The following is a 23689-nucleotide window of genomic DNA, read 5'->3' on the forward strand; positions in this document are numbered from 1 at the left end:
AGCTTTGGGGGCACTGAGCCACAGGGACAGTCGTCACACCACGCTGGTTCAGTTTTGAGCAACAGGCACTTTCCTCTCATCTGTGGGTGTGTTTTCCTGTTTTGTTTTGTTTTGTTTTTTTCTAAATAGAAGATGTGATGGTGAGAGAGTCTGAAGTTGTAATGAAGGAAGCCAAAGAGCCATTTGGAAACACAGGTTCACGGGAGCAAAGGCAGTGGGTCAGAAGTGCTGGGACAAACAGCACATGTTCTGCATCCTGTCCTCTGAAATGCAGTAACAAAGGCCAGTTAATAATTTTCAAAAACTCACCAAAGAATCTACAGATAGTTACTACCTGTTACCTAGTGGTCCTAGTTAAGAATGGACTAGTGGGAGAAATGTGGGTGTCAGACTAAGCAATCATGCATAAAACTCAAGGTTTTCTCCAGTTCACATGACAAAATCACAATCTCACTGAACCTGCTTCTTTGTTTCTGAAATGCAGTGGGCAGGCTGTAAGGAGTAAAGGAGTTAACATATGGAGAGGTTCCAGGAAGCTCCCCTCCACCCATGGACTTTGTACTTCAACCTAACTTGAATGTATTTCAATCATATGCAATTGTCGAGCTCTTTCAAATTCACAGAAAATTAGTGCAAACCCTACAGGTCGGATTCAATAATAGAATCCAGCATGCTATAGTTATCTCAAACAATATCTGGGACAGCACAGGGCCCTGTCTCATTGGGCTAGGTATCACCCAGGGCATGGAACAAGTTAGTAGCTCCTCAATGAATGTCTATGGAGTGAACAGATAAAGGAACCACTAAAGGGTGCATATGCTGCAGTTTCTAGTTCATTCCCTGTATCTTGCTGCTGAGTACTCATGGGCCTTTATTTCCCCAACAATGGTTGTTTGCTTTGAGCCTCACGGAAGAAGCTGGCAGAGTAAAGGCGCAGCCTAAGTCACCATCACTTGTTTAATTTGCACTTATGAAACAGCTTGTCAGGCTGAAAAAACTTCTTAGGATGACACATAGATAATTCCACCTTAAAAATACAAGTTTAGTCTAGAGCTAATAAGTTAACATGGCCAGTACATGTTAAGTATTTGCTAAGTGAAAAGCAGATTAGCAAAAGTGCTAGTCTGAACCCATGACTCTGAATTTTAATGTATTTTAATGTATGATTTATTTATTTAGACCCAGTCAAAGAGTACTGAACTATTCCATTCACCAGAGAATTATGCGGTTGAGGGCTTTAGTTAAGAAAATTATTACTTTGGGAAGGAAAACACTTGGAAGACTATGACTACCATTCCAGCATCATACAAAGTAAGCTGCATTCGGATGTCTTCTGGGCCCGGCATGTTGGGACTTTTCCCGGGACTCAGCCACGCACCAACCAGTAGATTCTTATTTTCCTTCTTGATCTCATCCTCTTCCTTCCTCAAGAGGCACAAAAGTCATCTGCATAGCTCAACATCACTTTTATTCTCCTTTATTTTCTTTTTCAGATAGGCTCTTGCCAAGTAGTCCAGGCAAACCTGAGATCCTCCTGTCTCAGCTCCCCAAATTCTGGTACTGCAGATGTGTGTCCCCATGCCCAGCTGCTGTCTTTTCATTTTAGTTTAATTTATTGTACCCTCCCACTGCTTATCAAAGTATTTTAAGGTACTTATGAAATAGGCAAAAATGAACATCCCATAAAAACACAACTTAAGAGGTTATTTAACATTTTGGCATATTTTCTGTGAATTTTTCTGTTGATATGTACATATATGTATGCATATATAAAATATATACAGGAAAAAACAATAAAAAGCAGAAATTTATATATATATATATACATATATAATAAAAAGCATGAGTATTATATAATACTATATTCTCTAAAAAAATTTCTATCTATGGGCTGGGGAGATGGTTAAGTGAGTAAAATGTTTGGTTCACAAAGAAGACCTGAGTTCAAATCTCCAGCAGTTCAGATCCCTGGAACCATACAAAAGATGGGCATGATGGCATGTATTTACAAGTCCAGTGCTGAGGAAACACAGACACGCGAGCTCAGTGGCTTGCCAGTCAAGCCTCCAGAGAAGAGAGAAGGCAGAAACGACAGAGGAGGACAGCCAGTGTTGACCGCTGCCACCAGATGTGCAGACAGGGGTGAGAACACCTGCACGCGCGTGCGCACACACACACACACACACACACACACACCAAAAAAAAAAAAAAATTCTGCCTAAAGATTGTACCACTGAAGGATATTCTAATTTACTGAACCATTCTTCTAATGAATATACAATTGGTTTTCATTTTCCTTCTATTGAAAATAATACTATATTCAATTTTTGGTTATATATATATATATATATATATATATATATATATATATATATATATATATATATCCCTTCTTATTTTCTTGGGACTCATTCCTTAAAGTGGAATGTGAAAATCAGAGCATAGAAATTCCTGCCCCTTATTCCCTGGGAAAAACTCCAAGACACCCCACCCCCGTTATACGTGAAAACACAGTCAGCACACAATCATAGATATGTATATATTCCTCTACATACACGTCTATTGTAAAACTCAATCTGTAAATAAAGCACAGCAAAACTAACTTATAAAAACACATCTTATAGTATATTTTTAGAATTGTTCCATTTTTGTTATGGTTCATTTTATGTCAACTTGACACCAGCTAGCTTCATTTGGGAAGAGGGAACCTCAGTTAAGAAAATGCCCCAACTAGATTAACCTGTTGGCAAGCCTATGGAGCGCTTCCTTGATTGATAATCGAGGTGGAAGGGCAGTACCACCTAGGCTGGGATGCTGTAAGCAAGCCTGCTGGTCAGTCTATGAGGAACAAGGAGCAAACCAGTGAGCAGCATTCCTCTGTGGCTTCCCTGGGACGATGGCCGAGAAACTGTAAGATGAAATAAACCCTTCATCCCCAAGTTGTTTTTCTTCATGGTGTTTATCAACAGGAGAAAACCTAAGATGTGCTTTTTGTTTGGTTGGTTGTTTTTTTGTTTTTCGAGACAGGGTTTCTCTGTGTAGCTTTGCGCCTTTCCTGGAACTCGCTCTGTAGACCAGGCTGGCCTCGAACTCACAGAGATCTGCCTGGCTCTGCCTCCTGAGTTCTGGGATTAAAGGCGTGCACCACCACCACCCGGCTTTTGAATATTAGCTTTCAATGTGAATTTGATAGATGGAAAATAGTGGTTGTTCAGAGTTGCATGTTTTTAACTACTGAGGTTGGATTTCTTTTCCTTATTTAGTTCTTGTGAATTGTTTATTCCAAGCACTTTACTCTTTATATGTTAGAAACAGCTCTGTGTTTCTCAATGGGTATGGATTCTTCATGTTAAGGTCATAAATTCTTAGTGTATTTTAACATGCAATCAATAGGTACTTAAGGGAGTCTACCGAAAGATTGAGACTAAAGTTTGCTTTAATTATGTCAATTTTTCCTTCACATCACTTCTAAAATCTCTAAATTTAGAAAGGCTGTTTCCTTCCCACCTCAAAGGCTGTAGTCTTTGATGGTTTAGTTTTGACAACTAATTCCTCACCTATGTAACGTTTATTGTTCTAGGGCAAAAGGTGAGAATCTAAGCCAAGTATTTTTTCTAGAGTTATTTCAACACTTTCATTCTTTTGCTAGATCATGCAGGCATTCCACTCTGTAGTTTCACATAGCTACAAGGGGCCTGTATAAATGAGGACACGACCCTCCAAGGTATGGTTGAGGGGAGAGTTTTTATTGTAGATATGAGGAATGGTACAGCCAGCAGCATCGGCTGAAAGTAGTGGAGGGCGGGGAAGAAGGAGAGCGCGATGAAAGGGAAGAAGAGAAAACAGCAAAGAGAAAGGCAAACATGAGGGGCCATGGTCATCTCTGAGTGAGGAGCAAGAGAGTGCATAGTCATCTATGAATGAGGAGCAAGAGAGTGCGTGGTCATCCACGGGTGAGGAGCAAGAGCGTGCATGGTCGTCTATGAGTGAGGAGCAAGAGCGCATGGTCATCTTTGAGTGAGGAGCAAGAGAGTGCGTGGTCATCTATGGGTGAGAAGCAAGAGAGTGCATGACCATCTAGGAGTGAAGAGCAAGAGAGTGCATGGTTGTCTATGAGTGAGGAGCAAGAGTGCATGGCCATCTATGAGAGAGAAGCAAGAGAGTGCATGACCATCTATGAGAGAGAAGCAAGAGAGTGCATGACCATCTAGGAGTGAAGAGCAAGAGAGGGCATGGTCGTCTATGAGTGAGGAGCAAGAGCGCATGGTCATCTTTGAGTGAGGAGCAAGAGAGTGCGTGGTCATCTATGGGTGAGAAGCAAGAGAGTGCGTGGTCATCTCTGAGTGAAGAGCAGGGGAGTACATGACCATCTCTGAGAGAGAAGCAAGAGAGTGCATGGTCATCTATGGGAGAAAAGCAAGAGAGGGCATGGTCATCTATGGGAGAAAAGCAAGAGAGGGCATGGTCATCTATGGGAGAAAAGCAAGAGAGTGCATGGTCATCTCTGGGAGAGAAGCAAGAGAGTGCGTGGTCATCTATGGGAGAAAAGTAAGAGAGGGCACGGTCATCTCTGAGTGAAGAGCAAGGGAGTGCATGACCATCTCTGAGAGAGAAGCAAGAGAGGGCATGGTCATCTATGGGAGAAAAGCAAGAGAGGGCATGGTCATCTCTGAGTGAAGAGCAAGAGAGTGCGTGGTCATCTCTGAGAGAGAAGCAAGAGAGTGCGTGGTCATCTCTGAGAGAGAAGCAAGAGAGTGCATGGTCATCTCTGAGAGAGAAACAAGAGAGTGTGTGGTCATCTATAAGAGAGAAGCTGGGGAAGGGAAGCTCAGGAGCTGCAGAAGTTTAGGGTACAGAGCAGGCTGAGAAGAGCTGAGAAGAGCCACAGGCACTGAGTGATCCTAGAGGCCAGCAAGCGCTTTGTATGCTAACAGACACCACACATAGCCATTAGTCCCCAGTTCCTTTTGGACTGGACAGAGCCTATGGCTTTAGCTTTCACCAATACTTGCCAACTCACTTCATCCTATTTTAACATTGCCTTAATGATAGCAGAGCAAAAAGAAAACCTTAAAACAATCTTTCTCATTGGAAGTCTAGTAGTCTGTTTATGTCTCCTTCATTCCCTCTACTCCCCCTTCCCTCTCTGAAAAGTTCTCTAGTTCTGCCTACAGGGGGGAGAGAGAAGGACTGGATGCTGCCTGTGAGTCACTATAACTGAATCAAATGTTCAACAATAATTAACAGTTAAAGAGGGCATGTTTGCCTCAAAACTCATACATTAAAAAATGACAAAATAGTGCAAAAATAAATGTATTTCTGGGTTATGGTCACCTCCTCTTTGGGCTGGATCACACACACCAGGGTCTTAACATGTTTTTCATGTCCTACAGCCATTAGAACCTGACAGCTGCCTCAGCTAGCTTCATAGAAATGACAAAAGTGGTTTCTGAAGAGCTTCAGTGTGTTTCTCAAGTACTATGGAGTGAATGTCAAAGCTAGAATAGTATGTCTAAGAGAGTCGGAATTTTATAAACTTTAATGTCCAAGTTTCCATATAAATGAAAATTATCCAACTTATATAGCTGTGCTGTTTAAGTGAGAATGGTTCCCGTAAGCTTGTATGTTTGAATTATTTGGTCCTCAATCGGTGGAACTGTTTGGGAAGGATTAGGAGTGGAGACTTTGCTGGGGGAGGTGTGTCACTGGGAGTGGGCTCTGAAGTTTCAAAGACTCATGCCATTCCACTGTGCTCTTTGCATACTGCTTTCTGTTTGAGATGTGAACTCTAAGCTATTCCTGCTGCCAACTTCACTCCATCATCATATTTTATCATGGAAACAGAAAAGTAATTAATCAATACAGTATTTGGTTAATATAATTAGCTCATTTTCAAACTGGCAAATAAAAAATGTTCTATGCAAGACAATGGCAGTCACATAGATTAGATAAACAGAAACAGACTGAGAACCCCTCATGTGCCAGCCTGCATGGGTATGTCACGGGCAGAAACAGCCACTAGCAACAAGCTTACCTGTGATGAGAGCGTCAGGTCGGGATTGCTCTTTTCTCCATGCAGGAACAAAAACCGTAATATCTTTGTGACCTCTTTCCAAAAACCAATCCACTGCCAATTTTATTCCTCGGCAGGAGAATACTTCTTTGTTTCCATGGCTGAAAAATTATTTTAGAATACTTAAGGCACAACGAAATTTAAATTCAAGTTTATAAACAGAAACAGTCACATAATTGTAATAATAGTAAGAAATTTGAAATTTAAAGTTATACAAGAAAAATTAAACCTGTTGACTTCAATTAACTTAGTTAAAAATCAGAATCTGTGTGAAAAAAAAGATAATTGAGATAATGTAGACACTAGAGAAAGGTGAGGTTTAAATGTTATGCTACAAGGGTTAACTAATCAAAAAGATATATAATCTTTTTGTTGCTAGGGTAAAAAAAGTATTCAACAGGAAGAATTTCAGTAAGAAATAGAGAAACCTCACACACACACACACACACACACACACACACACACACACACTCAAATAAATAAAAACCAGTGGGGAAAACATTATCATTTTCTAAAATATTTGTCTTTTCAAAGGATTTTAATTATATTTCATTTAATGGCTAAGTAATGCACAAAGCTCAGGTATGTAAAATAACACACAAAATATTGCACAAATAGAAAATACAAAAAAAAATGTACAAAAGTGCGGAGTATAAAATAGTACCACATGCTTACCGACCTGGAAAAACATTCACAAACACTATCTACCCTGAGTTCTGCTCAATGCCACTGTGTCAGACAAGACTGATGGCGGCTTCAGGGCACTCAGAACTGGACTAGTGGTGCCAGTGTGCCGTTCTGTTAGCACTTACCTGGCACTAGCTCTGCTTATACCCTTTGTTCTAGTAACTAAATATGACACATTCTAATGTCCTTAAAGAAAAAGCTTCCTGCTTTGGATGCACTCTGTCACCTTCTTTTCCAGTATGAACATTGTAGGCTTCATTTCTCATATTTTTTTCCTTCTTGGAACAAAAAGGGCATAATAAAATCATATAGGTGAATGTTTGCTAACTTTGAACACATACCAGATATCATATACTGTCCTAGTTGGAAACACCGAACCTTCTAACATACAGAAATCAAGTTAGTTGTTGAAGGTTAAAAGTGCAAATGTAGACTGCTTATAGTCCATGGCCTATTTTAATGGTCCAGGACAAGGCTAGAGGTGAAATCAGATGCACTGAAATGTTCAGAGGATGGGAGAAGGAAGAATCTGAGGTCACATTTCCTAAGTAAGACAGGCTGCCAGACAGCAAAAGGTACAATGTGATGTTAGGTTTCATGGGAAATACTGACTGAAATCTCATCTTTCTTCTGAAACAAACAAACAAACAAACAAAAAACCCCAAACCTAGGAAAATCTCAAGGACTCCTAAATACACCCTACCTGTTAAACCTTAACTACAGTGTTACTTTGATTTAGTGGTTGGAGATGTAGTTGTATTATGCTTTGCTAGTACACTGTATCACCTGGCAATGAGAGTCAACAGTGTTGTTGCTTCTTCCAGCTGTCAGTTCAGGCCTGTGTAAGTGTTTTCCTTCTGGTGCTTCATTTGCTGAGAGAGGGTGATTGTCATACTTACTCTAGAAAGTAAGATCATTAGTGAAGCGCTTTCATAAACTGTGTATGCATACTAGTTATTCAAATTCTAGAGGTGCCAGAGCAGGAGACTGGAGGCCACAAACCTAGCTGGGCTAATCAAGGCTGTCTGTCTCACTTCCCTCTGCTCCCCATCCCTAAAGCTTCTGAGGGAGAAAGCAGGAGAGAGGGCAAAGGCTGGCCACAGAAAGGGCGAAGTTACAGAGTCTGCACTTCTGAGCAGTGCACACATTTCCAACTGTGTTCTCTGGAAAAAAAAAAAAATTCTCCACTTGCTTAAGTAACTACAATGAAAATTTCTACTATTTGTACTTGAACTTCTTAACTTCTATGAGGCATACTATAAATTGAAGAAAACTGGCCTTACTCTATTAATTCTAGGGGAAAATATACTTGTAGGAAAAACATTTTTAGGGATTTGTAAAGCTATTACAAAGAGACACATACATAGGAAACTACAGTACTTCTGGATTCTGTCTCTGGATTAGTAAGGCAGAAGAACCCAGGACTACTAGAAGAAATGAGCAAATCCATACTCATACTAATTGCTACTTAAGACACACAGAAGGAACAACCATTTGAATGCTTATCTAATGGACACATACAACTCTGCAAAGATTAACTAAGAGAACATCTTTGCAAGAACACATGGGAGCTACATCAACAGCCAAGTCACTTCACAGAAGAGGGAACCAAATGACCAATAAACATGAAATGCTCAATGGTAAAAATGCAAATTAAAGCCAAAATGAGACACTACTTCACACCCATCAGATGGGTAAAAATAAAATCTGCAAACACCAGATGTTGTCAAGAATGTGTGAAAATAGGAACTCATACATTACAGGTTGGAGTGTAAATTGATGTAACTATTTGGGAGAACAATTTGGCAATACTACAAAGTTGAGGGCGTACTTTCTCTAAAACATAGTAATTCTACACCCAGGTACAGTAAAACCCCACAGCAACCCAAAGCTGAATTTAATGCAGTTAGCCACTGATTTCTATCAAACTAGTCTTAGATTTCAAGTAGACACAAGCCAATGTTCCTGCCTTTGCAAGGAAATGGAAAAAATAAAAGGCAAGCGTAGCGTAAGTCCTCAGTGTCCAAGATTTTCTGATCCAACCTCCAACTGATCAGGTCGGAAAATGAATGTTGTCAGTGGAGTGTTCAGATACAAACAGGACACCTATACCCTCCTTTATCCTAAGAATTAGGGACCATTGTGGAAGATGGGAAGAAAAGATTGAGACAGCCAGAGGACTGGGGAGGCCCAGAACAAAACGGGGTCTTCTGAACAAGATAGGACCCATGGACTCACAGCAGCTGTGTCTGTCTGCACAAGCCAGTCAACATTCTAGCATGGAGGAAAAATGGGAGGAGGAAGGGCACAAGAGTCCCCACCTCTAAGGAGCTGCAGCTAGCTGACTGCTTCCTGATGGCAGGGAGAGTCGGTTTCCTTCATGGGTGTGGCCCTTGGTAGGTCAACCATACTCTAGTGGATGACTCCACACTCATGAATATATGAGAAGCACAGATTGGACTCACTGGGTTATTAAAAACAAAAGGTCAAGAAACTGGGAGGGGGAAGGAGATAAGGGTGAGCCTCGGGGGAGAGGAGTGAATATAATATGTATAATATGTAAAAATATGTAACACGCAGAGAAAGCCCTGAGTGAGTTAAATCCTGAGGAATGTGTGCTGCTGATGTGGGCACAGCATGTCAAGGACCCCACAGCCTCAGCCCCATGGGAAATGAGAGAGCCTGCCTTGGTAGTGGTGGTGTGCTAGGATATCCGAGTGTTCATACTGATAGTGTATACAGAAAAACATTTACAAAGCTCCCTTGCCCAGACATTTATAGCCTGAATACTGCTCCCCTCCAGAAACTGCTCCTACCAAGGTTAGCTCAATCCCTCTCCCTCATGCAGCTGTCCTCCATGAGCTCTGTCTGCCTCCTTGTCTACCTGTGTGTAATAATGCCACATCCTTGTTCAGCTGTATGCAATAACCCCCATCTCTGTTCACCTCTGTAACAAACCTGCTGAGCTTCCTGGTGCTATGGTTTCTCCATCAGAATGGAGTAGAGTCCACCCAGCCCAGCCTTTCTGTGTTTGTCTATTCTTCATCGTCTTGCTGCCCTCGGCAGGTCCATCCCTGGACTAGTGATAGATGTGGCAAAATATATCGTAGGAAATTCTCGAGAATTAATGAAAATACGGTATTAAAAATGAACGCTTACTCACAGATCCACAAAAATGGCCGTGGATAGAAGTCCCCATCAGCCACCAAGTCTCAGAATCATCTCTAGTAATAGATGAGTCTGAACAGAAGCCACCAGGTGGCTCCAAATTGCAGATGGGACTTGGACAGTGAAGAGAGTGGGGGACACTGAACTAGGTTTCTCTTACTAAGGCATGGAGCAAGGTATGACCTCTCACATGTAATAGATATGAGGAACAGCTGAGGGGACACTGAAGGAGAAGACAGAGTAAGTCTGAAGAAACATCATAAAAAGCAGGATTGAAAAGCATACTGTAGCAACAGAGACAAATCAACTGTTCACTGACTACTTCAAAAAGCACTATACCTCTAATTCTGCATGCAAAGAGCAGACCATTTACTATAACTTTGCAAGCATTTATGAACTTTATGCATGCATTCAGAGTGTCTTCACATTCAATTAAAAAAAAGCTGATCCTGTATTTATAATTTAATATGTTCCTTTGGGTATCAATTTCTTTTGATTTCAATACTGTAATTATAAGTGTAGTTGACATCTCTTATGCAAACCTCATGCTAGATGAGTATGTTGGAGGATTTAGAGTCATCTTGGATTAAGTAAGAGACCATGAATATTTACTTTACTAAGAGCATCCCTCCCCAACTATTTTGGATTAGTGGGATTGGATTTCCAGGAAAATTCCAAACCCTTACTCTAAGTACTGAGTTTCTGTGAAGCAAAATGGGTGAGAGCTTGAAGGTCCTATTGGATTCAGCAATTGTTGATGGTTGGTATGAGAAGTACAGATCTCATTCTCATAAACAGGAGGCTTATTTTATTCTGTTGTATTTGGAGTTGGTATACTTGAGAATCCTACTTTGCAGAGACCAGAGCTCATGTGAGGTAAACAAAGTAATGTATTTACAGAGATTCTTAGATAAATTCCATTAATCTCTGGAACTTATTGTATTTCTCAAGGAATAACAAGGATGATCTAGGCAGCCACAGAGAGTGAGTGAGAACCCAGCATGATGATACTACTTTAATCCCAATCAATACTCACGAGGCAAAGGCAGGCTGATCCCTGTGAGTTCAAGGACAGCCTGATCTACACAGTGAGTTCCAGAATGGTCAGGGCTACAGAGAGACTCCATCTCAAAAAGAAAGAAGACACTGGAGTCACTGGAGCTCCAGGTAGGCTTGTTTGGTGTTCTGACTCCTGGGTCCTCTTGTCCAAGTTACCAGGAATCCACATGCCAACCTGCATCTTTAATTCTAGAACAGATTCCAATCCACAGCGTCAAACTCCACATTCCTTTCTCTTCATTTCTAGCTTTTCTAGCTGTGTTTTCAATGTTCAGTTTAGGAGAGTTTTAGAAAATGAATCTGAGCCAGGCGGTGGTGGTGCACGCCTTTGATCCCAGCACTCGGAAGGCAGAGCCACGTGGATCTCTGTGAGTTCAAGGCCAGCCTGGTCTACAGAGTGAGTTCCAGGAAAGGCGCAAAACTACACAGAGAAACCCTGTCTCGAAAAACCAAAAAGAAAAGAAAAGAAAATGAATCTGTATTAGATTAATCTGATATGGTTACAATTCTTCCCATTGAAGGGCTAGTTATCCACACATTCTATAGCCAATGCAGTATCTACCCATCCACCCCTTCTAGGTCTCATAATGAGCAAACAGAGGTAACAGGGAGTAGAATCAAGAGAACAACAGAAGAGTAGGCCAAGGCTCTCAAATGTGTTTATAAAGATTCAGGACTATCAGGAACACCAGGTACGTAAAGAGTTCACAGGCCTCATTTCTCAGTTGATATGACTCATCTTAAAAGTTAGTTTCTAGAGCACTGGAAAAACCTGTAAAAACTCACCAAGGTGCTTTGTGGCATGTTTTCAACTTATAGCCCTATGCATGAAGATGCCACACTTGGTAACTTTGCCTGACCAGTGAAACAAGCAAGGCAAGGGTAAAGGATACCCTCTTTATAATTATGCCATGGTTGCAGGAAGCTGACTATCTCCTCCAATAGCTCTGGCTGCCCCTGTCCTGGCAGCAGCTCATGAAATCCTTCTGAAGGAGGTGATCTGGGAGAAGCCCTAGTAAGGCTGCTCAGTCCCTCACTGAGCTTTACCAGTATCCACTGGGAATTGTTTCAAATAACTGAGGATGGTGTTAGGGGCAGACTGAAACAGACTGATTTGTTTATACTCTGGGGCAACCATGTCACTGGAAACTCACACCTAAGTAAGAGCAGAGGGAAAATATGGAGAGCGATAGAGAAGGTGGTAAAGTGACTAAAGATGCAACCTTGCCTGAGCAGTTAAAAGTCTGCATAGGGGATGCTCTGGAAACAGATGGAGCTCAGTTGGTAGCCTAGCGCATGTGAAGCCCTGGTTTGATCCTCCTCAGCATCCCCAATGAACACCCTAAAAGAAACACACACAACCAGGGAGCAAACCTTCTAGGGCTGCTGTCAAGTAAGAACAGACTTTGAATACAAGTCAGTAGGCCAAGATGATAAGAAGCATGGGCACTGAGAAAAGGAATGCTGGGAAAGACTGAGGAGGGCATGGGCTGCAACTCAATTCTGAAGCTCTCCTGCTTCCTCCTAATGCTGGTACCCCCAGGAAGCAGGCAGAAAGCAACTGGCAAATGAGTAAAGCAACAAAATGGGTGTAATTGTGGCACCTCAAGACTGGGAAGGAAACCACCACATGCTTGCCTTCAACTTTCCTGTCTTTCTTGTGAAAACTGAAGGCAAAGTTCTGCAACACAAGGAATAACTGGTCAACTTCTTTTGATAGCCTTCTGCCTGTTCTGTCTTCTGAGGTCCTGGAGTAACTAAGTCCTGTCAGAAGACTTCTCATGCTCCTCTCCTGTGTCTCAAGGCCATGACCCTGTGGAAAACACATTTGCCACCTGCCGTGTCACACAAGAGCTTCCACATTCTGAAGCTTCTGGGAGACAAGTCACCTGAACTGCTGACTATGTGCCCATTTCAATGGTAGTTAATACTGATTGTCTTCTATGCCATGGGATGGACTGTGAAGAACACAGGCTGCTTTCCTACATTAATGGTAACAATAATATCACATGGAAAGTGAGCCACTCTTTTATAAGGGTCAATGAGACTTCCTAAGCAAATATACTAGAATATATTATAGACCTTGCACAGAAAAGAAAGGTAAAATTAATTTATAGATGAATCTATGACAGGGACCATTGAGTATTGGGTTGGCTAATTTGAGTCTTATTACTTCCACAAGGGCAATCATAGTTTCAGGCATATGCAACTCCCTATTCCTAGTAAATTGGAAATCAGCAGGAGATAAAACGGATACAAATTATCTTGACTAATAAATGTATTCTTTAAGACTTTTACTACTTTTTAATTACTCTGTGAGATCACTTATTCTCATAGATGTAAAAGGATTATCTGTAATTTGTTCATATTTACCACTGCAATATATCTGAAAAACACATCTATTTTATTTTTCTGTCTTCAACATGGAGGCAATTTCATAAGAAGTCAAAACTTATTTATAATAATTTATATCATAATTACCACTGGAGAATTAAGGTATACTTGCTTATTAATGACATTAAACTACCTCTGAGGCTTAATGGATTATAAAGGTAGATTTTTTTTTAAATACAGAGAAAGATTCAGGGAACCACTTATTGAATTATAATTTTTGTGATTCAGAAAAGGGAGATGAGAAACCAACCATGGTCTGCCTTATCTAGTAAATGCAATTCCCTACATTGTATTATCTTCAGTTATAACACTAACTAGTCCAAAGAAAGCTTATTTTAGAATTGTGACTGTCATCATCCAATAGGAGACACAAGCAGTAAATGATGGGGAATCTAAAATAGGAGTCAAGTCATTTATTAAGGGGACTGCTTCTTCTTAATGATTTATATGTTAGCCAAAGGCAAGAAAGAACACAGGTGATACTTTTTAATTACCCTTTTATTTCCTTAAAATTTCATTTCACTACAGTCTGTATTATAATGCTGGTAAAGAACCTTAAAAATTATAGGTGACTTTTTATTACATGAAATTATATAAAATATATTTATACTTATTGCATAAATATATTAACAATATGATTAAAGGAAAGTTAGTCTTAAAAATAATTTGCATAAAATCTATAACCCAATTATAAAAATGTACCCAGAATGGCATGCTTTTATACTTAAAATAGGATGGATTTTCAAGAGTAAGCTAATATGGTGAAAATATCGAATGTCTCTGGAATTAGATATGTCTCTGTTTTTAGACCACTTTTCTATAGATCTTGGGCAAATTCTTATTCTGAACCTCAATTTCTCATATTAAAAACCTTATGGGGTTGTGAGACTCAAAAACAGTATTATATATAAAAAGCCTGTCTGAGTATTCAGCAAATCGAAGGCTTTAACAAAAATTAGTTCCCTCAGTTTCTCATGAGCCCTTAGACCTCAATGTCTAGAAAAGGACACTCAGTTTAGAATGGGGAAAAAGACTATAAGCTTCAATCTCACCATACAGTATAATGATTCTTACATATCTTGGGCTGGGGACATCACTAAACAGTTCTAATTTTCAAAAGAAACCAAAAATGAGCAATGTACTTAGAGGACTCAAGAACAAAAACCACTGTTTTTCTGCAATCCTCTTTAATGTCTTTATTAAAACAAAACAATACTTGACCTACTCATTTACTAAATTCTAAAATGGGTCTCTATATTTTTCCTAGATGAAGTATAGATATAGGAAATGCCTAAGCCTTGATGGATCTTCATCCCAAACTACCCATCATGACACCCACATAGGAGAGCATCAGCAAAGTGTCTAGAATAAAAGATAGACAGGATGACAATACTTTTTAATGATTAAGAACCATGTTCCAATCTCTAGTACTCAAGCCCTTTTTGTTTAGATCTATACTACAGAAAATTAAGAGTTCATAGAGTAATAGTACTATAATAATATTAAATATTTGAGGAACATTAAAGTATTTAGACAAATCCTAGGTGTTCTCCAAATATTTAAATTCATTTTATTTTTCAAGTTTTTGCCTTATGCAAGAACCATCTTAGACACATAAAAATAGATTTTAATTTTAAAGCAACCTAAAAATGTCTTAAAAATCCTCAATGTTTAATAATTTTTAGAAGAAAATGTATTTTTTATTTATGCTGTGCCTTAGGTAGCGAGAATTACTAACACCTTCAACACAGAAATGCAGAACATTTTATTTTCTGTTTTTATAGTCCAGTTAAAGCACACTGTACTTGAGAACCTACAATTAATTTCCTGTTGTGGACTTGAAAGCATCTGGAGCCTTTGTCCCACAGGACCAAGGTTAATAAGCATGTGTTTTCTTATCTAGGCAGCCTGCTGTCACTCCTAAGGCTACCCCACTGCACTGTCTCTGATCTCTTCCCTGACAGCAGCAAATCACTGTGGATCTCATCCTGCTGCTACCACTAACCATCACCGCAGGACAGTAAACCCTGCTGTTACAGGTCGCTTAAATCAGGGTTTCTGTGTTCCAGCCAAAACTCCACAGTAGGGCACAGAGGCTCTTTGGGGAGAGGGGCAAGGTCATTTTTACAGGGGGCAACAAAGCCCCACATACGTGCCCCAAGTCAAACAGAATTCCACTTTGATTTCAAGCAAGTTTTGCAAGACTATATTGCTTTCAGGGAAAAGAAAAGTTTGAAAGATCACTGATTTAGGAAAATGAAAATATTCAACCAAAATTGATTATGAACACAGCAAGAGAGGTAGTGCTGAGATTTGGAAGATAGAGGAAGAAGAGGAGATGTTCTTTATCTTATAAGGTCCATGATCTGAGGAAGATTAACATGGAAGCACATCCTGCTAATCTAGATCTGAATGGGCCATGGGTCTAAAGGTGACAAAGAAAACATATCTGCTAAGGAAAAATTAATGTGTGCATTAATTAGTAAAAGTAGACAATGTGGACGCTAGCCAATTTTTCAAGTTATTGTCATCAGTAATGTCACTTAGGTGAATATCTGTAATTAACTTGACTAGTTTGCTATTTTTTAGGTTATGGTTTAAATAAACACATGTAAGGCAATGGGAGAGGTTACTGCACTGCTCCCTCAAAGTGTGTGATATCAATGACAATTAGAATTATGTACTTAAAGGGACAGGGTATCCCTGGGGTTAAATCAGGCTTTGTCTCAATCAGACTCTACACTGGTACAATTAAACAATAAAAACACATCCCACTTTGGATTCTTTCCATACTCCATAGAAGCAGAGAGAGAAACAGGGCACTGTTAGCTAACTTGCAAGTAATAACCGTGATATACCTGAGGGAAACTCCACTGCCCTTGAACTCACGAAGCAAGTTGGACTTACAAACATTCTACTGAGAGGCTGTCCAACAGAAATAGGAGAATCACATATGTCATTTTAAGTGACCTAGCACAGCATATCAAAAAAGTGAAATCACTTGAAATCAATTTTATTATGTGTTTCAGTTAACATATAATCATATCAACATATAGTCAATATAAATGTCATTAAAATAATTTACATATTTGTAGTGAGCTTTGAAAATTTGTATATGTTTCACACTTTGGCTTCTCAGTTTTAACTAGACATATTTTGAGATAAATAGCCAGAAGCTGCTAGTGGCTACTACAGTGGATCAGGAAGGTCTATTTTACATGATTTTGATACAGGTTTATTGAGGGAGCCAAAACATATCTGAATGAACTGTTAAGCAAATAGTTGGATTATTTTTCTATTTTGTGTCTTTTCACTGGCATATGAAAGTATTGATATTATCAGTGCATCTTCTTCTCCAGTCATCCACAGCTATGTCCATATTCTTATCTCCAGTTTTAGTTCTCAAATACACTCTCTAAACTTCCCTAGAGAATCATCTTTCCTAAAGGCCAATCTACTATACCAATCTTCCATGGGTAAGAGTCATCTAGTGGTTCATCAGTACTAACAGAGGTAATACAAGACAGAGCCTACTGGCAAAAAAAAGTTTATGTGTGAGTATTAGCCAACAAAATATTGATCCTGATACTTGGCACAAACATGTACTAAGGACTTCTGGTCTACCCACCAGTCAAGAGATTCAACCCAACCCGGAAACCTAAGTTCACTGACCAACACAGAAGACTTGCAATGACGGAGCAGGGCTATAATAGTTAGGTCATATCAAGAAGAGAACAGGCGTTCCAGCTTCCTTTCCAATATGTAACAGGAAAATGCGTGCTACAGTGTTTTGTGGCAGTAATGACAAGGCTCTTGGTTTTTTCTTATATTTTTGGTTGTGAGCCTATCCTTTAATGGCTGAGCCATCTCTCCAGCCCTCTTGTTGTTTTTTTCCTTTTTCTTATTTGTCATTCTTATTTTATATAAAATCTGGAAGAGACTTAAGTAGACTGTAGAGATTTAGTTTATTTGAATGTCAGACGATTAGGCCCAAGAAGCATACTAAAGAAATAAAACATTTTGGGGTCCCAACAGCAGCTAATTCTTACCCCTGATAGCTCATGTACTTTCTTAACATGACAAGTCACCAAAAACTGAAAAAAATGTGAAAGAACTGGATTTAAGGAAATACATTAATTTAAACTAATGGGAACAAATGGAGAAAGACCAATTTTATATTCCACTGCTGAGCTATCCCAAATTTAATGGAATTACAGATTTTGAAGAAACAATTATCATAACAAGAATTCCAGCTATTATGGTAAATATTGTATTTTGTTTCCATAACTGTAAATGGAGTATAAACTTCATGACTATGAAATATTACTATTAAGAAAAGAGGCCTATTTGCTGAATGAGTAATATATGAAATGATTTAGCTCATTTTAAAAAAGAATTGATATTAGCTACAGCCATTTGTCAGAGCTTCCCAGACTACCTAGCTCTACTAAATAGAAATTTTAGTCTGATCCACACTCAAAAGCAAGCCTTCTTTGGCTCCCATCACTTTACAGGAAAGTTCAGGTAGTTCTCTAAAAATAGCTCATCATTCTAGTTTTGCATTCTTGGCCTTCGATGATTCTTTACCAGGTTGTTAGTGAAGTAGCTATCAAATTGCAGTAGGCTAACTGAGTATTCATCTGTCAGTCTGTGGCAAATTGTGCATTAAACAGACTTTATTCAATTCTTATCACTGTAACACATTAAAAAAAAATAACATCAACTATCATCACCACGAAGAAGAAAACCATTAACTAAGCTCAAAGAGGCAGCATGTTCCCTAAGGCAACAGAAAAGCTCTATATTTTTTGGGACCCATGTTATATATATTCTAGAGACTCCTTTATGGCACTGTGGAAACTGTCATTGAAGACATGATGACTGAAATCAATGTAATTATTAAAACATATCAATCACAGTTTATAGGGACAAAATGGATTATTAAGTTACTATGACTATGAACTGCACAAGACCATAAAGATGGCATGTCAGGGCTGGAAAGATGGCTCAGAGGTTAAGAGCACCGACTGTTCTTCCAGAGGTCCTGAGTTCAATTCCCAGCAACCACATGGTGGCTCAGGACCATCTGTAATGAGATCTGGCACCCTCTTCTGTGTACATAATAAATAAATAAATCTTTAAAAAAAAAAGATGGCATGTCAACATAGATGGGAAAAAGTTCAGGAGGCCATGCTCCTAGCAGAAGAGCTACAGAGTGTTAATGGCTTCTGAGGGAGGGAAAACAGTTTTCTTCAGGAACAAGCTCCCTGATAGGTTACCTAAGGGGTCATCCCTAAATTCATGTACAGGGGGTAATAATATTTAGACTCAGGTTGTGCGTCCACATGTGTATACATACACATGTAAGTATATATAAAACAATAATAATTATAGAAGAAGAGAATATGAAGATGAGAGGGGATGTGGCTGGGGAAGATGGAAGGAGCTGGAGGGGAGAGGGAGGGGTAGGAATTATGTAAATACAGTGTACTTATGCATGAAATTCTCAAAGAATGGTTCATGAATAAAAATAAAACCAGGATAACTGTTGAGATTTTGTTCTCTCTCTCTCTCTCTCTCTCTCTCTCTCTCCACACACACACACACACACACACACACACACACACACACACACACAATTTTTCAAATTGAACCTAGGGCCTCATTCATGGGAGTCAAGTTCTCTACCAGTAAGCCCCAGCCCCAGCCCAAATTTTCATTTGTTACTATATTCTCGATTGAGAGATTGGTTAAGGTAAGAGTACCTGTAATTTATTGACTATCTATGACACATTAAGCATTGGTAACAAACGTCTCTCATCCTGATAAACAATAATGTAAAATAAGAATTCTCCCTTTAAGAATCTGAAAGCAGGCTGAGACTTTAAGCAACTGGAGGAAAGAGAAGACAATTACATAGAGAAGTAGGTATTGTCTTCTAATTTTTTATTAAAATTTTCAGCTTTTCTTTTCTTTTTCTTTATTATTATGTGTTTTAAATTTTATACATCAGCTATGGGTTCCCCTGTCCTCCCCCCTCCCACTCCCACCCCCAACCTTCCCCACAGCCCCTCCCCTCCATTCCCATGTCCTCCAGGATCAAGGCACCCCCAGGGATTCATTTAAACATTTTTTACATGTTGAGTGTTCTGTCTTCATGTACACCTGCAGGCCAGAAGAGGGCATCAGATCCCATTACTGATGGTTGTGAGCTACCACGTGGTTGCTGGGAATTGAATTCAGGACCTCTGGAAGAGCAGCCAGTGCTTTTAGCTGCTGAGCCATCTCCCCAGCTCCAGAGAACTAAGTATTGTAAAAGCCCACAAAAACACTGGGGGAATTTTAGTGGTAGTTTGCCTAGCATGCATCAGTTCCTGTGTTCAATCCTCATCCCATCTTATATTTTGAATAAAAATGGTATTGCTCTCCTACTTTAAATTTGCATATAAATATTACTGTGTATATTAAGTCTGTGATTAGCATTTAACTGAGAATAAAATACATTTTCTTATTTATGGAATCTGTTTGGAAATAAAATAGCAAAATAAGATTTATTCTAAACTCATTCCATATTTACTTATCATATAATCTATTATATGAGCAGATATAGTAGATACAAAACAGGTTTGCTATGCTTGGCATGAAATGAAAATGAATTTTAAAAGTGAAGGCATATAATATTTATGCAGCATGAAATGGAGCCAATCTCTCTGTATTTTTGTCACAGAAAAATCTTGGACCTGAAGTAACTTTGTAACTGTAGGTAGAATTTATAAATGGCAGAATGTATAAGTTCCCTATAAATTTTCATGAATTCTGGTACTTTCAAAATTACAGACATGATAAAATGTCTTACTGTGACTGACAGAATAATACTGCTATACTAATAATTTCCTGTCAACTTGTTCTCTCCTGAATGCCTGAAGCACATCAGTTTAGGTGTCAGATTAAATAAAATATGTGAGGAAGAAAAGAAACAGATCTGCACGGCCCCATTTTTATAGCAAGGGCTACAGAATGGTGCCCAAATTAGGTGTGGGCAGATGTTTGTTTGTATAATTACATAAAAATGATTGTTTGAAATATTTTAACTATGCCATGTGTCTTGCATTAAAGCTTTTCTGTAGGTAATGCTCAACATGTCAGATTAAACTCAACAAAATCCTTCCCCAACTTTTCCTCCTTGCTCTTCTCTTCTTGTGTTAATCCTCTGGAGCAAGGGTCTCAACCTTCCTAATGCTACCACCCTTCAATACAGCTTCTCATGTTGTGCTGACCCCCAACATAAAATTATTTTTGGTGCTACTTCATAACTATAATTTTGTTACTGTTATGAATCGTAATGCAAATATCTGATATGCAGACATCTGATAGGCAACCACTGTGAAGGTCTTGCTTGACCCCTAAAGAGGTCATGATTTACAGGTGGAGAACCACTGATCTAGAGTAACAGTCTAGATCAACTTCTTAATGTTCAACAGTTAGGCTTCTATCTTCAATACCTTATGGGATTCTTAAAGACAAGTTCCTGGCTGTGATGTCCTGTGACTTTTTTTTGGGGGGGGGGAGGAGGTACAACACAGGATAAACCTTAAAAGCCTTCCTGTTCCTTTTGTTTGATGACATATGTTTTTGTCTCTTGACTTTTATAGCACTACAAGCTTTTCTAACAGTGTCTTTCACATTACCAGCTCTGGCCAGCCCATCCTTCTTTGTGCTGCTCTCTAGCTATCAATATTTTTTAATGTTGTTGATTCTCAACAATGTCTACCCATCAAAATAACAGTGCCAAAAATGATAGGTATTTGGGCTTTCCTTCACTTGACTGAATCAAGCTCTTTAGGTCTAAAACACTAGAAGATGTTCTTTTGTTTGTTTTGTTAGTTTTTCAGGACAGGGTTTCTCTGTGCAGCCCTGGAACTCAGGGGCTGGTCTCAAACTCACAGAGATCTGCCTGTTTCTGCTTCCCGAGGGCTGGGATTAAAGGTGGCTCTGGTAATTCTGGCATATAGCCATGACAACAGGTGTTCCCCCAAAGGATCTACAACTGTCCTTACTACTTTCTTCACGACTTTTGGAACTTTATATTATCAACAGGGTAATCATTTGGTATTTCTGGGCTATTATAAGAAAAACTATCATTCTGTCACCAAATTAGGAAAAGATCAAACAGCAGAGGGGTTCTTACTGAAAGACTTCTCAAAGTCATGTGTATGTTTCATACCTCTATGGTACTTGTGAAGGTTCTCTTCACCCAATAGAATGTGTTGTTTGCATTAAAAATTATCTCCTACTTGCTACACAAAAGTGACAAGTTGGTGTAAAACATTCTTCTATTAAAAACCCTTTGATTATCTTTGGATTGCAAAGCATTTAAGGTCTTATTGCATTGTTAGGGGTTAACTCATAGAATCATATATCCTAGGCAAGTGCACTACCACTGAACTATATCCCACCCCCATTTAAAGCCTTGTAAGATTTGGCTACAACCTTTGCCACATTTCCTCTCCTACTATATGATGAAGGGTGTACCCTTTGAAGTCAGACACATTTGGTTTTGAATGTTTAGCTGTGGTAAGTAATTTAGATCCTGTAAATCTAATTTGCTGATCAATGAAAGAAAGATCCTGTTGCCTCCCTCTGAAAGAGCTGCATAGAAGGCACCTACTAGTCCTCTTCATACTTTATGTGATCTACAGGAAACTATAGCAGGAATCTTAGAGTCTTATTTATAAAATCAAACCCGAGGCCAGATTATTGGGGTGAATGCTGGAAGATCAGAGACACAGAACAAGCCACGGCTATCTCACCTTGCTAGTTCCTCAGGTGATCCTGTTTCCTCAGTCTGGAAGCTTCTGAGTCCTCCTCCACATGAATCTCAGCTGAACTGTGCTGCTCCAAAGCCTGAACGCTTCTCCAGCCAAATGCTTAACTAACCAAATGCTTAATTAACTACATGCTTTACTCCTTCTTAGTTCCTGGTCCTCATGCCTTATATACCTTTCTCTTTCTGCCCCCACTCCCTGGGATTAAAGTTGGGTTTCTGGGATTAAAGGCATGGATCACCATGTTTAGCTGTTTCTAAAGTGGCCTTGAACTCAGAGATCCGGCTAGCTCTGCTTACCAAGTGCTGGGATTAAAGGCGTGCACCACCACCACCCAACTTCTGCTATGGCTTACTCTTCCCATTTTTGGCTTTGTTCTAGTGGCTGTCTGTTCTCTGACCCCAGATATGTTTATTTCAGGGAACACACAATATTTCAGGGAACACAATACCCACCACAGGAAACAGCTGCTTTAAGATTTCAGTATAGATCACTGTCAAATAAACAGTTCTTATGAATGAATGTCTAAGCTATGTCTTGAATTTTAGGTGGTTATGGATATGTGACATTTTAAAATTACTACCTACTATGGTAGTCAAAAGCCACATGTGCTACTGAGCAGTAAAATACAGCAATTCCAGGATGAGGTATACTGTACCACATTCTAAAAACTCATTATTATCAAATGATGCTAAATGTCTTATTAGTAACTTTAAAAATTGACTATATGTTATTTTAAATGTCTTAGCATTTATACTAAGGCATGTAAAATAACATGTAGTTTGCATTGTACTGTCACTGAAAACACTGCTAGAAAAAAACACATTTCCAACAGCTCCTCTTGGCTAGGTATCTCCACGATCTCCTTTTGATACACAATAGATGAAGCTCTAAGCTCTTGAAGATCTTAGGTCTTTTTGTGTCTTTTCATCCTTAAATGTGGTGAATATTGTGGGCACTTAACTAGTGACTGAATTTGGATTCACTCTAAACTTTAGGGGATCACATTCACTTGAATACAATGTTGTCCTCTCATTTCCCCTTCAGTTCCTAAAGAATTACGTTTGAATGACAGACACTTCTTGAATGGAGCAGGACTGGAAAGTATACCTTTGATTGTTATCCAACTACAGAACAGATCTTTATCTTCTAGAAGAACTGAGTTTTCCTAAGTTCTTTTCACATAAAAATAGGCTATTTGACTAAGATTCCAGAATTGGTGCATGCCATCATACTTGAGTTCTTTTGAAACTCACAATCAACACTAGGCTGGTAACATACACTAATTTTTAAGCTGTAGCAATGTAGACAGAGGTAGAAAAACAAAACCAGAAATATCTAAAAAAGAATATCTATTCAAGGACAGAAAATAAACGATTTCTAAAAGCGAATGTTGAGAGATGTTTAGTAATACTGATTTTAATGACTATGGATAGGAAAACAGCCAAAGAATTGGAAATAACTTTCAAAGATTTAGTAATAT

At 39.1% G+C, this 23689-nt stretch overlaps 1 protein-coding gene across 1 annotated transcript in view; it reads right to left on the bottom strand.

The window, feature by feature from the left end:
* Nucleotides 1–23689, bottom strand: part of Zc3h12c (zinc finger CCCH-type containing 12C) — a 59668-nt gene that overhangs the window by 9246 nt on the left and 26733 nt on the right. The window contains exon 3 of the mRNA XM_036192922.1: nt 6035–6174. Within this exon, the coding sequence (XP_036048815.1) occupies nt 6035–6174 (140 nt within the window). The remainder of the gene's footprint in view (nt 1–6034; nt 6175–23689) is intronic.

This window comes from Onychomys torridus, chromosome 7 (assembly GCF_903995425.1).
Source record: "Onychomys torridus chromosome 7, mOncTor1.1, whole genome shotgun sequence".
Lineage (NCBI taxonomy): Eukaryota > Metazoa > Chordata > Mammalia > Rodentia > Cricetidae > Onychomys > Onychomys torridus.